The 12,983-nt window shown below is 34.3% G+C and overlaps 2 protein-coding genes across 5 annotated transcripts; both read right to left on the bottom strand.

Moving 5' to 3' along the window:
• Positions 1–3,494: 3,494 nt before the first annotated feature.
• LOC109149307 (G2/mitotic-specific cyclin C13-1-like) lies at positions 3,495–5,685 on the bottom strand. 3 transcript variants are annotated; one of them, XM_019297020.1, is made up of 7 exons: positions 5,264–5,685; positions 4,758–4,990; positions 4,519–4,671; positions 4,358–4,391; positions 4,122–4,271; positions 3,898–4,032; positions 3,495–3,809 (listed from the first exon to the last, which is right to left on the bottom strand). In XM_019297020.1, the coding sequence occupies exons 1-7, from the start codon at positions 5,603–5,605 to the stop codon at positions 3,735–3,737; spliced, it is 1,122 nt and encodes a 373-aa protein (XP_019152565.1). In that variant the 5' UTR covers positions 5,606–5,685; the 3' UTR covers positions 3,495–3,734. The 3 variants fall into 3 exon arrangements, with proteins under 3 accessions (XP_019152565.1, XP_019152566.1, XP_019152567.1); XM_019297021.1 differs by having other exon boundaries at positions 4,358–4,388; XM_019297022.1 differs by having other exon boundaries at positions 4,758–4,984.
• Positions 5,686–8,821: 3,136 nt separating this feature from the next.
• Positions 8,822–11,901, bottom strand: LOC109149356 (agamous-like MADS-box protein AGL104). Of its 2 annotated transcripts, none has more exons than XM_019297079.1 (11): positions 11,714–11,901; positions 11,564–11,617; positions 11,434–11,449; positions 11,247–11,308; positions 11,102–11,135; positions 10,967–11,028; positions 10,784–10,883; positions 10,016–10,069; positions 9,777–9,907; positions 9,484–9,677; positions 8,822–9,202 (listed from the first exon to the last, which is right to left on the bottom strand). In XM_019297079.1, the coding sequence occupies exons 1-11, from the start codon at positions 11,899–11,901 to the stop codon at positions 9,099–9,101; spliced, it is 999 nt and encodes a 332-aa protein (XP_019152624.1). In that variant the 3' UTR covers positions 8,822–9,098. The 2 variants fall into 2 exon arrangements, with proteins under 2 accessions (XP_019152624.1, XP_019152625.1); XM_019297080.1 differs by having other exon boundaries at positions 9,777–9,904.
• Positions 11,902–12,983: the final 1,082 nt, after the last annotated feature.

Genomic DNA, 12,983 nt, shown 5'->3' with positions numbered 1-12,983 from the left:
GATCTTTTCTTTTATTCCATTTGCTTAACATATCGTTTTGTGTTTCTTTTCTCTTATATTAAAAAAAAAAAAAAATCAATCAAACAACCGTCAAACATCAAACAATAGTTTTAGCAATCAAGACTCTCATGAATATAAGTGATTTTTTTATATATAATGTGATAGTATATAATACAATCATGTATATCATTTTTAATTATATAAAGTATGTACTATTAAAACTATTATACCATACAGAGCATTTCATATGCATTAGTACCAATAATATTTAGTATAACCAGGCATATTATATATATTTAGGGTGTGTTTGGTTCGCACATAGGAATCGAAATCGGAATGGGTATCAAATACTTGGCAATGGTAATGGGTTTTGGTGAAAGTATTTAACATGTTTGATAGTAGGGTGGAATGGGAATGGTTACTAATAGTAGTGCTTGAAAATGAATAAGGGAACGAAACCCTTATTGTATTTGGGTATGAGTTTTTCAATTGATGGGGTATTCGAAACCCATAGTAGTGTTCTAAAAACCTATCAACCAAACAACAACAATCACTTTCATACCCGTTCCTATGTGTAAAATCCACCAACCAAACACACCCTTAGTGTAACCACAACTAATTTTTTTAATGAGTTTTTAGTAAGTTTTTGCACATGTGAAGATGAGATGAGAGAAAATGGCGGAGCGTTACTATTAAATATGAATTTATGTTGCTTTTGGCAAAAAAAGGTATATATAATAATAATAATAATAATAAATCAAATAAAATAAAATGAGTTACGTGTGAGTGTGCCAGAGCACGCCTCAAGGTGTCTAGTATCTACCAACTAACAGTTACCCTAAAAAAAATTATTTTTTTTTGTTATTTGTTTTCCGCTACCCTCCAACTCAGCAAAAACTTATCTAGAACTTGCATTTGGGTTTTATTATTATGGCTGCGCCTCTGTTTAGTATACATAACTTAAAAATTAGTAACTACTAGCTTATTTTAAGTTCTCTCTATTTTATCAAACATAGCTTATAATTTATTTGTGGCTTAAAATACTCTAACTATAACCTCTCAAATAAATTTTACCAACCATAACCAGCTAATCTTATATTGAGGATTATAACAATATAGAGAAGTCTATAGATTATGTAGTAAGAAGCACTAATTGACAAAAAGACTTAATTAGTTATGACTATTTCAGATGGACAATAAAGAAAAAGAAAAAAAAAATGTGGCCAAAGTCGAAAAGTGAAAAAAGTAGAGCTAGAAAACTGAAATTTTCCTCAAAAGTACTCAAATCTGTCAATTTATGTATGGAATATTTGGTATGAGACAATGTGGCTGTTGAAATTTGAATGCCCTAAAGCAACCTCCAAATCTTGATTTTTTCTTTCATTTCTTCATGTAACATCATCCTTAACAACATCAAACTATCATCACCTCAAATTATTGCTATTCTACATATATATACACCCACCTATATATATTCTAATTGTTTAAACTTCGAAACAGTTGATAAACGAACTGCTAAATATTGTACATATACACGCACCAAATCTAACTATTTGAAAGATAGAGCTGATAAACGAATTACTAATCTTAGTGTAACATAATTCAACAGAATAGTTAATAAACTAACTGGTAATACTAATGCAACATAATTCAATAGAACAATTAATAAATATAATTCAATATCATCTTCATGGCTTCATCATCATATTGATATTCATACAATAATCATAGGACCTGTAAAAGCTTCATACACACGACCGAGAAGATAATTTTTCCGAACAAAACATTCAAAACCCAACACACTTTTTGTTTTCACATTATTGATGTATCAACCCTCTCTCTTTAATCTATCTCCTGGCCGGTCCGATCAAGATGGCCGGAAAACCGGAAACTTAACCGCGATATGAGTGTTCAGATCACCGGTTATGCAGAGGGTCGGATGAGTTTGGGACAGTCCTCTTGCTGGGCAAGAACGCATCTGATGAGCTGGGTGATGACTGGCGCCGTAGTTTCATCCCACCTTGCTGTCGCCGTTTATGTTGCTGTTGCCGGCGGTGAGAATAACGGCGGTGTGGTACTCTCCCACGGGTCGTCGGTTTCGCGTTTTCCCCCACAGCCAGCATTGCGGCGTCGCTCTCTGCAGCTGAAACCACCAGCCAGGATACAAAAACTAACGCCGCCATTAACTTGTATGCAAGCTTCATCTTTCTTTGCTGCCCAGAGAGAGAGAGAGAGAGGTTATATTGAGGAAGTTATATGGAACTGAGACGAGGTTGGTACTTTTGTTTCTGCGAAAAGGAAATGGTGGAATATGAAGGAAATAAATGCAGATTTTTTGGGGTCCAGAATGGGAGATAAAGGGGAAGGGGTTAGTAAAGCAGAATGGATTTGTTGAGATGGGTAGTGGCCGGCCGGTTTAGAAGAAGGGGAAAAGGTGGGGAGAGTGTTGAGACCTAGTGGACATGGCAAACTTTATAGTGGATCAAATGTTCTGATTGATTTTCTCAGGATATTCGATAGTCACGTTAAGTTTCAACTAATTTAAAATCTTATCACTATTAAACACGTAAACAAAAGGTTTAATTTAGATGGTTCATGTGTACCGAAAACATAATAGAGCTGTGAATTTTCTTGCTAATACGTCAATAGGCTATGATAAGGGTGCAAATGATTTGATTGAAGGTCTGATACAATTTTTCAAAGACTATTGGATTTTGGATGTGTCTCAATTGAAAGGTTTATTGGTTCTAATCTAGTTGCTCGATTTTTGGAGTTAATATCGACTGATCAAGAAAATAAAGTTACTTATTATTTTTTTGTTAAGAGAGCTCAAACTTGGACTTTTTAAAAGTAAAACCCAACTTCATATACTAAGGATTTTTCATCAATCCACTTTTTGCCATCTAGCTAGCTTTTAGTCCTTAAACTAAGCTCACCTTTTAGCCTAAATTCAGGTTAATAAGTGTACACTTTATGGCTGTTGTTCTTCAATCTTGACTTATTCTGTCCTTATGTAAGACAATTGAGAAAGCTTGGTTTGGAAGTTTTTGAGGAGCTGAGACAGTGTGAACACCAAGTCCCTTGAAAATGTCAACCCAACCCCAGCCATTTTCATTGACTATTGCTTAATTGCTCATCAAGATTCTATCTAAATGTTCATTATAATAAGTAATAACACAAGTAGTTGTAAAAGTGTATGAAATATTGTAGAACCTTAGAGTTGTATAGAGATTTAGAGAGGATTCTAGATATTAATGATTGGCTATAGGACCTAGTAGATCTCCACCATCATTAGGGAGGTAGAATGGTACAAATACAACTAAAAGGGTTCATTTATAAACAACTCAGCTATTAGAAGTAACCAACCAAATATCAAAGCAAGAAACTCCAACAAGAGGGCAGAAGTTTTCTCAAAATGATAATTACAAGCATCAATGGTTAGTCTGTTATACACAATCTGACTATCATCATATTCATAAATCAACAAACCTCTATGTAAAATCCGCTAAATTTGCATTACACCAAAATTCCAAGCCAAAAAATCTGGACTTTCCAAAAGTTACATTAATTCAGCAAGGGCAAACACACTTGTCTAAGTCAGCAATTCAAACAGATACAAGATACACCAATCTTGCGTACCAATAAGGCATCGGGTGATATACAGGCTAGAACAAACATTTGTACCTCTGGGTTAATGAAGCTTCACCGCCTAAGCTAAGTTGTCACACAATCACTCATTGTACAATCACATCTTCGAAATAGGAATCTGGTATCTCGGGTGGGGATGAGAGCATTGATACACACTTGAACTGTTACAAAACACCGGGTAATCAAAAAACATTGCTATATAACTACTTAGAGAAGAATAAGAAATAACGTATTGTCATACACGCACACCTTGTGTTGCTTGTATTTCTCCCTTACAGATATCAAAACACCTCCTCTTCTACTTAATTGCAAGTCATGTATTATCATAACGCATTCCTTCAAAGAAGATGGTTTATATCCCGAATATTGTTGGAGTGCTTTGTTCTGTGATAAGGAAGATCCAAACATTTGGTTGAAGAGTAAACCTTTGAGATGTGTATTTATCAGAAAAACATTTGAGACGGTTTCCTTACCCAGGGATGCAGGTTTGGTTGAAGAGTAAACCTGGAAAGGAATATAACGGCAGCAGCTACCAAGGAAGGCAAGAATTTAAGGCAGCTGTAATCCAACAAACTCAATTCGGCCAAGTAGTCGCCCAAAAACTCTAATTGCAATTTTGAAGTCTGCAAGGCAAAACAGAATACATATTAGTTCAAGGCATATTGGGGCTACTGCAAAATCAGATCGAGTTGATAGTTTGCCAACTTACTTTATAGTCTTCTTGAGAAACTCGGGTAAACCTTCTACATAAAAGAAAAGAGAAACAAAATACAAGCACATCAGCCAAATAGCTCTTCATTAACCATTAATAAGCAAAAAAAGCTTGTAAAAAACCAAGCACAAAAATATAAGGATTGCATTATATTCTACCTAAGAAACGTCTTGATTGTGGGACTGCCCAGTTCAAACTTGAGCGATTTGAGGACATCTGCCTCCATTTCTACCACTTCATCTTTGGTATAGGTGTTATCTGTAATGTAACAGAATTCTTCGACATTGCGAGGACTGATCTCTTCATACTTTCTGTATATGACATATCATAAGGAAAACATTTCTCAAAACAAATCTATTATGGGAAAAACAATTTTAATGCGGAACTCTGTGCTTACGAGGCAATAAGCATGGAAGAAACACCCAAAAGCTGAAGCTTTTGTCGGGTAAGAACATTTGTGGACAAGAATCTATCAATATAGGAAACAGCTAGATAAAGAGTATCTGGAAGGAGTACATATTCCTCTGCAACTTCAATCAACCAATCTACCAAGATTCCTCTCATATTTGCACTCAAATCTTTCTGAACTCTCTCAATGTAATCAGGCAATGGTCTGCTTTTCTGCTGAAACTAAATAACAAAACCCTAATTAGCTAAAAACCCTAAACCATTATCACAGTCTTATATTAAATCCCAACAAATTGAATGATTGCAAGATAATAATTCAGATCAATATCTACACAAAATCAATTGAATAATATCTAATGACCCAATAACATCAAATCATTCATCGCACAAGCAAATTAGGCAATATTTCAAGCAACATTAATCCATTTCTTATCGTACAGAATCAAAGCATTTAGAATAAAGTTCAAACGAATGGATAAAAAGCTTAAGATTCACCTCCATTTGGCGCATATACTCATAAATCTCAGAATCATAGGCGGCGCACATCTGTGGGTCATCAGATTTCGCATCAATATCGGTTCCATTATCCTCATGTTTCCCCTTCTCCGTCACCCCTTTACCCGCAGCCTTCAAAACCTTCCTCTTAGCCCGCCTGGGCTTGGGTTTCTGTTGCTCCGAAATCTGACTCAGACCCACATTTGGGACGCTGGTAATCTCTCCCAAAACCACTCTTTTCTTGCTCTGCTGCTGCAGCTGAGCCGCCATCGACTCCGCCGCCCTCTTCTTCGACAGCCGCGTCACTCTCGTGCAGTTCTCTTTGTCCGCCATTGCTCTCATCTCCACCCTTTACAGAGCAGCAGTACTAAACACAAAGGATGGGTGAAGAGTGAAGACTGAAGAGAGAGATGAATACTGTAAAAAAAAAAAAAAAAAAAAAAAAAAAGGAATTTCTTGGAGTGTATATAGTCAAGCACTCAAGCGTCAGGCAATTCTTTGAAATTTTTTTGGTTTCATGATTTTAGCGCGCTGGCGTTTTCGTGATTCTTTTCGCTGGGTTCTGGATTTGGGTCAAATGAAAATTTAATGTTTTCTTCGAATTCGATCTTTTGATTCTTTTCCCTCCATTTGCCGTTCCTTTAATCCCCTGCCAGCGAATTTCACATCTTTGCTAATGATTTAATTACTCATCATTTCGTCGGTATTTAAGGCTCTATGTTCTTTTTTGGTAATAATACACTAATACTTATGATGTAAGATTACGGATCATGCGAATCAATGCTTTTATGGAAAAAAATATGCTTAAATCTCTATCATAGATCAAGTATAAAATGATGAAGAATTACAAAAATATGCCGTGGCATCGTTTTAATTTTGATTAGGAAATTTTAATTTTTTTGTATGCATAATTTTTCTCTCTTCAAATGCACATTTTTCTTCTTAAAGTGTATATGTTTTGTCTCAGTACTTAATATTCCCTTTGAGTGTAAATATTTGGCATTCAAGTGTACATTTCAGTGCGTTTAAGTGGACATTTTTTTGCATTTAATTACATATTTATGGGTCAATATGTATGATATGTTTTGCATTTATTTCAATAATCTATAACTACATTTCTAATGGAATTTGTGAGATTTACAGACAATTTTTATGGGCAATTGCTTCAATATCACTTAAGTTGAATAACTTTTCTTTTTGCTACCATAAATTGCTTCAATTAAACATATATTATGCTTTCGAGTGCATAATTTTGCCCTTAAAGTGCACATTTGTATGCCTGAAAGTGCACGATTTTGTGTTGTAAAGTGCACAATATTTGTTAATTCGAAGTGTTTTTTTTTTTTTTTTTTTTTTGTTAGAACAGTAAGTCTTGATGAATTTAATGATTAAAATTTGTGCGCATTTTTCACTAGGGGAGTCATTTAATTTGTACCTAATCACAATCCGTATGAGATAGGAGATCGAGTGCCAGGGTTGCATTACGTTGATTCTTCAACACTGGTAGAAAATTAAAATAACAAAGAGAATACATTACACCTCAAGCCCAAAAAGAGTGTGCTATGTTTGTGCTTACTATGTGTAGTAAAGTGGTCTATAATATAATTAATTATCGTGGGACGGTATTGATATAAGTGATGTTGTGGAGGGAAAATATATCATATTTATTGTGGGTACTATAATGTAATGTGTATTTTTTAGATGATTATATATACGTCTATTACAAAATTTATGATGAAAGTAAATAATATAATTATTCTCAGTTCACAAAATTGTACACTCTTTTATATATTATTCATTCTCTTTATTATTTGAATTGAAAATACCAATTACTGGCGACGGGATAAAAAACAACAAATGAAAACCTAAATCATGTGTAAAACAACCAATGATGACTGAACATTAACGACTGTTGTCTAATGAGCACTCATCCAAATTTGCTAACGCCTTTTAATTATATGTGTACCTTCAATAAATAGATTATGTATATGTTAAATGTACTTAATATGTGAACTACATATATAATATCGGCTATTATTTACAATGCATATGGTGAACCTTAGTTTATGATATTATAATTGGTGAAATAAATCCCCTAACCATTGTGGATACTCTAGTATTGTGTATTGTTTTAAATCATTATATGTATACATACTACAATTTCGTGATGAAATTCAAAAATATAAATTCTCACTTTAAAATTAATTTTGACTTTTTTTATTAATTTTTATTCATTCTTTATGATTTAAAAATATCAATCGATAGTAGCCGAATAAAAAATAGTCAAAGTAAATCTAAATCATTATGTGTATTACTTTTGTCTAACAATCACTCGTCCTGCTGCTCCCAATTTCTAGTAGTGTTGGCCTATCAATTGATGTGCTTACATAAAATTGAAGTCATGTATCAAATATTTCAAATGAATGATGAACCAACCGGCCTAGCCCATAATAGTAAATCAATGATGTGCAACATGTGAATGTTAAATTACTAAGGACGTGTTTGGTTAACAATAGATCGCCATTTTTTAGTAGTTTGACATTGTCAAACCGCCAAAAACGTTGTTTGGATAAGCAGTGGTTTGCTCTAAATTGCTGCTTTTGCAAACGCAGCACTTTGCAGCGTTTGCAGTTGATGTTTTGAGGAAAAATAAAAATTTTTCAAAACGCCCCTGTTTACATTTAAAAAAAAAATAACTTAATTATTGAGGAGCCGTTAATGGTATTCAATGTTGTCCACCCAGATGGGCAACTATTTGTTCAAAGTGGAGCCTTGAAGCTCCACTTCCACTTTTCCTACCGATGTGAGACGGTGGAAAAAGTGAAAAAAGAAGAGGGGAGTAGCGCAAGCTGCAACCTCCTTATTTTTTATTTATTTATTATTTATTATTATTATTATATTTTTATTTTTATTTTTATTATTATATTATTGTTATTATTATATTATAATTATTATAATTATAATTATAATAATAATAACATTATTATTATTATTATATTCAACCTATTGAATGACGTTGTTATTATTATTATTATTATTATTATTATTATTATTATTATTATTATTATTATAGCTCATTTTACATGTTCACCGCTAATTTAAACAACTAATTTTACCAAACATTTTTTAACAAATCGCTAATGCAATCCGCAGGTCAACCCCGTTAATACAATCCGCTATCTGATAATCGCTAACATAATCCGCTACTGCTAACCGCTAACATAATCCGCTACCGCTAATCGCTGATAACCAAACAAGCCCTAAGTATAGCTGGTGTATAGGGTCCGAGTCTTAGGTCGAGTTCGTTACACAAATTTTTCTTATGCAATAATTTATATCTCGTATATATTTTATAGACCATATTATATATCAACAAAGTTTATTAAATATACATCATCATATTGAGTTTTATAAAATTAATTCCTACCCCAATTTTCAAAACCACCCACAACCAAATTAAACACCTCTACGCAAGCAAACTAAATGACTCAAAACCAATAAAGAAACAAATGAAATTCGTCTATATATTCTTTCAAGTATAAATAAAACACGGGAGAAATAGTAATACATACCTATTTATTACCAATATATGAAAACTACACCAATAAACATTATTACCATTATAAAAAAGCTCCTCAAAGTCCCAAACACCTTCCACTCCCACCTTAATACTATCATATACTATTCCATTTATTTATTTATGTATGTATTTATTCAATCATAAAATACCCCCATTTTTTATTTTTAGAGAAAAACATTATTATTTCAGAAAATTCTCATATATACTAGCCAGCCGCCGGTAGCTCATATATGATCTTCTGTTCTCCGATCCCACTCATATATGATCTTGATTTAGTGATGGGGTGCTAAACTGTGCTATCCATGCTTCAAGAATCGCTCGATCTCTCGGGTATGTCGACGGCAATGGAACGTTCGCCGCTAAAAACCAAAACAAACAAACAAATTTAAGGATGTCTCAAACTAATTAATTAGCCTTTCTGTTAATGAACAAAAACAAAATATGCAGGTCAGGTTATTCATTAACCAGAAAGTTACAAGTTCTGTTTAGGAGAGCAAGATCGACTTAGTTATAAATAATTTAGGCTGATTTATTGACAATGTAGACCTAGTTATAGACAATCTAAGCTGATTTATTTCGTAGGGTCAGAATGAATTTTTCTTTTCTTGTAAAAAAATGATGGACTGACGGAAAATTAAACCTGGTGCGCCGCCGTATTGTGTCCACGGCGAAACATTGACGTCGATGATTGGTCCAAACAAGTCGCCGGGGCGTGGCATATCATCCTCCGCTCTTGAAGTCACGCGATGGTCACCTAGCGGCACGTTTTCCACGTGAAGCAGTGGCAAAGGTGGCGGCGCCACCATGGGCTGGTGAACGGGTCCCGTTTCATCTCTGTCAGAAAACCGGAATCAGATCAGATCAGACAACTCCGGCCATCCGGCCTCTTTTTCAGGGTTTTTAATTTACTGTGTACTTTTTTTTAGTATATACCTGTGAGGAAAAAAGCCATTGGGAAGAAAGTTGAAGATCTGGGAATGTGGGTCTTTGTCAGCTGGAAGCCAGTTATCCACGAGAGCAAAATCAATGGTGTTCATCGTCGTCTCCAAACCCAGATTCAGCTGCTGCACACAAAAACATACATTATATTTGGTTAATTAATTAATGTCTGTTTGTCATCTTCAAAATCTTCTGTTAATTAGTTTTAATTTCATCATCATATATATACATACCTCTGAAGGTGCTTGGGTGTCGGGAATGGGATTAAACTTCTCCTCCAGAATTTGCTGTTCCATCATCACATCAACAACAAATTCAGACAATTATCCACCTCCAAAATAACATCTAATTAATCTCCACAAAAACAAAATTCCCTTCCAGCTAGGGCTTTCGCACCCCAATCCATCAGAATTTGTAAATATAATAAATTACAGTGACTCAACTGACTTGGGAGGATTAGTACGCACTATTGGAAATTCTGAAATTTTCGATCACCTGAAAGTGATCTTAAATCAAGTTGAAAGCTTTGTTTCCGACCACTTTTGGTATCGGGAAAAATATTTGTTGCTATTTCCGACCACTTTTTGCTTACAACTTGATTTAAGATCACTTTCAAGTGGTCGGAAATTCCATAATTTCCAATAGTGACGTGTCCAGTGCTTACAAAGAGGAGGTCATTGTGTACAATAATTAATTGAGCTAATAGTGCCCGGAACATATAGAATCTAAACATTATGTTCGCATAAGCAGCTCAATTAGTCACAAGACTAAAGTTTTGAAAGAATGACTAGGGATCGAGTCTCACCAGGGAGGGGAGCAACCTCTCAAATTGAGGAGGTCATTGTGTACAATAAGTAAATGTCTAGTCTGATTCATCTGAATTACCATAATTTATATCATTTCAGATCCTCTGTTGGTCGGGTGTGGGCCCTCGGATTGGGTATTTAACTATTTTGGGAAGAATGGAATCTAAACATTAATAACGGACAGACAACACTAACCTTGCGCTGTCGGACTAGGTTGAGGTTTTGCTCGAAAATTCTCTCCCGACACTGCGCCTCGTACAGCGTCATGATTTCGCCGGGATCGCATTCATAAACTCTGCACTCATATTAACCATCATTATATTACCTAAATCCACCCATAATTAAACTAAATAAACCCTAATTAAAGCTGCTAATTACAGCAGTTGCTGCTCCACTTCTCCCAGTCGCGACTGGCATTGCTCAAGCTTGCGTTGAATTTCCTGCCGGAAAAAAAAAACACAGTAAATACACCATAACTTCCAGTCATAAGTTCCCAGAAATGGAAAATCTTACCGTGATTTGAGAATCATTAGCACCATTCACTGGGCTGTATGACATCAACACAAACAAATTAAAGTTTTCATCTTTCAGATTAACCCAAGAAATCCCAGTAGTTCTTGATGCTTTCAAATCAGAGAAGATCAGAATAATGTTATACCTAATGGCGGCTGCATGATCTGATGATTCATTTTTCAGCTTCTCAAGAACCCTTCTCAGATACTGCAAGTACAGTTGATTCAATATATCCGCCATTAATGAATTGAAAAAGCTTCCATATATACACAACTAGAAATTAAATTAAAGCAACATTAAAAGAAAAAAAGAAGAATGTAGTTGTACGGTACCTCTTGGTTTTGCAGACTTTGCAGCGCATCCAAAGGAGATTCAAGATTCAATGAACATCATTAATATACTTTTCTTGAAACGATAGTTACTATGATACAATTTCTGAGAATTGAAATATATAATTCTTACCGTCCTCTTTCCTGTTCCGGAAGATTCACGAATCGCATGATAATGTCTTCCATACTGACAACACCAAACAAACCAGAAAAAACTCCATTAAAGCTGCAGATTAAGTTCATACATCATAACAAGACAAATTAAAGTTAAATTAAAGCAAACCTTTTTGTGCTTCCAGCGAAAGTGCTAAGCCTACCGGAAGGAGAGAACATAATGACGGCGACATCAACATCACACAGAACCGAAAGCTCATAAGCTTTCTTGAGCAGACCATTTCTCCTCTTGGAGAAAGTGACCTGCCTGTTAGTGTTATTCTCGATCCTCTTGATCTGAAGCTTCACTCTCCCCATTATTAAATTTATTTCTTAATCTTCAAATATAGAAACTTTTTGCTGCAATAACTAACGTTTTCTACTCCATCCTGGGTGGTAGAATGGAGAGAGTATGTATTAAATGAATCTGGAGAACAATTAATGGAGTTCGTGCGGTGTTATAGATGGGAAGGTTGGAGGTTGAAAGAGTAAAGATGATGATGACTAGTATATATCTATTGTTACATCATCATCATGAAGAAGATGATGTATATATATATATATATATATATATATATATATATATATATATATATATATATATATATATATATATATATATATATATATATATATATATATATATGCATATACATATATATATGATGGCATATATGGATCCATCGGCGGGGAGTAATATATAGATGCATGAAGGGTTTTGGCATTATCAGGCCGCCGTTCAAGGGCGGTGACGCTAAGGGGCGAGGAGAACTAGGTAACAGAAATGGCGGTGTGGTTTAGAATTAAGATTATGGGTGCTAATCACTATTAACAAGGTTTATATTATCTGCATAATCTCCTTGCTTGCATGCATACTTGTGTATAATATAGTACTCCGTATTAAAAGTATATATAAATTTATAGCCTCAGCCATAACATAAAAGCCTGCATAACCACTACTATGCAATCCCTACTAACTCAGATGTTCAATTATTAGATTTTTTAGTTGGGACATCTTTAAGCATAGTACACTTCTGTTATGATCTATTCAATCATTAACTTTAAATCTTACTAGAATAAACTCGTTAGGCAAGGTTAAATATTTTTTCAAAATATGGTATACCACTTGATCTTGAGTTCTTGACAGTTGTTCAATTACCGAATTAGATTTTTTTGTTGGGACATCTTTAAGCATAGTTCTGTTACGATCTATTCAATCATTAACTTTAAATCTTACTAGAATCAACTCATTACGCAAGGTTAAATATAATATTTTTTAAAGGAATAAAGTTTAAATTTGCCACTGAACATAACCTGAAAATGCAATTAGGCCACTAAACAATTCAAATGTATGCAATTATAGCAAGTTACCATCAATTTTAGCAGGAAGCAGCTGAGTT

This window comes from Ipomoea nil, unplaced genomic scaffold (assembly GCF_001879475.1).
Source record: "Ipomoea nil cultivar Tokyo-kokei standard unplaced genomic scaffold, Asagao_1.1 scaffold2159, whole genome shotgun sequence".
Taxonomy (NCBI): domain Eukaryota; kingdom Viridiplantae; phylum Streptophyta; class Magnoliopsida; order Solanales; family Convolvulaceae; genus Ipomoea; species Ipomoea nil.
The sequence above is the reverse complement of the archived record's forward strand: the minus strand, read 5'-3'. Positions and strand labels throughout refer to the sequence as shown.

What these genes read in the sequence shown, in the direction of transcription:
- LOC109149307 (XM_019297020.1), bottom strand. Translation starts at nt 5,605, where the DNA reads ATGAGAGCAATGGCGGACAAAGAGAACTGCACGAGAGTGACGCGGCTG. An exon ending in ACAATCAAGACGTTTCTTAG is followed by an intron (nt 4,392 to 4,518) that starts GTAGAATATAAT and finishes TCTTTTATGTAG; the next exon opens with AAGGTTTACCCGAGTTTCTC. An exon ending in AGAAATACAAGCAACACAAG is followed by an intron (nt 3,810 to 3,897) that starts GTGTGCGTGTAT and finishes GTTTTGTAACAG; the next exon opens with TTCAAGTGTGTATCAATGCT.
- LOC109149356 (XM_019297079.1), bottom strand. Translation starts at nt 11,901, where the DNA reads ATGGGGAGAGTGAAGCTTCAGATCAAGAGGATCGAGAATAACACTAAC. An exon ending in TTCGCTGGAAGCACAAAAAG is followed by an intron (nt 11,618 to 11,713) that starts GTTTGCTTTAAT and finishes TGGTGTTGTCAG; the next exon opens with TATGGAAGACATTATCATGC. An exon ending in AATGGCTTTTTTCCTCACAG is followed by an intron (nt 9,678 to 9,776) that starts GTATATACTAAA and finishes GTTTTCTGACAG; the next exon opens with AGATGAAACGGGACCCGTTC.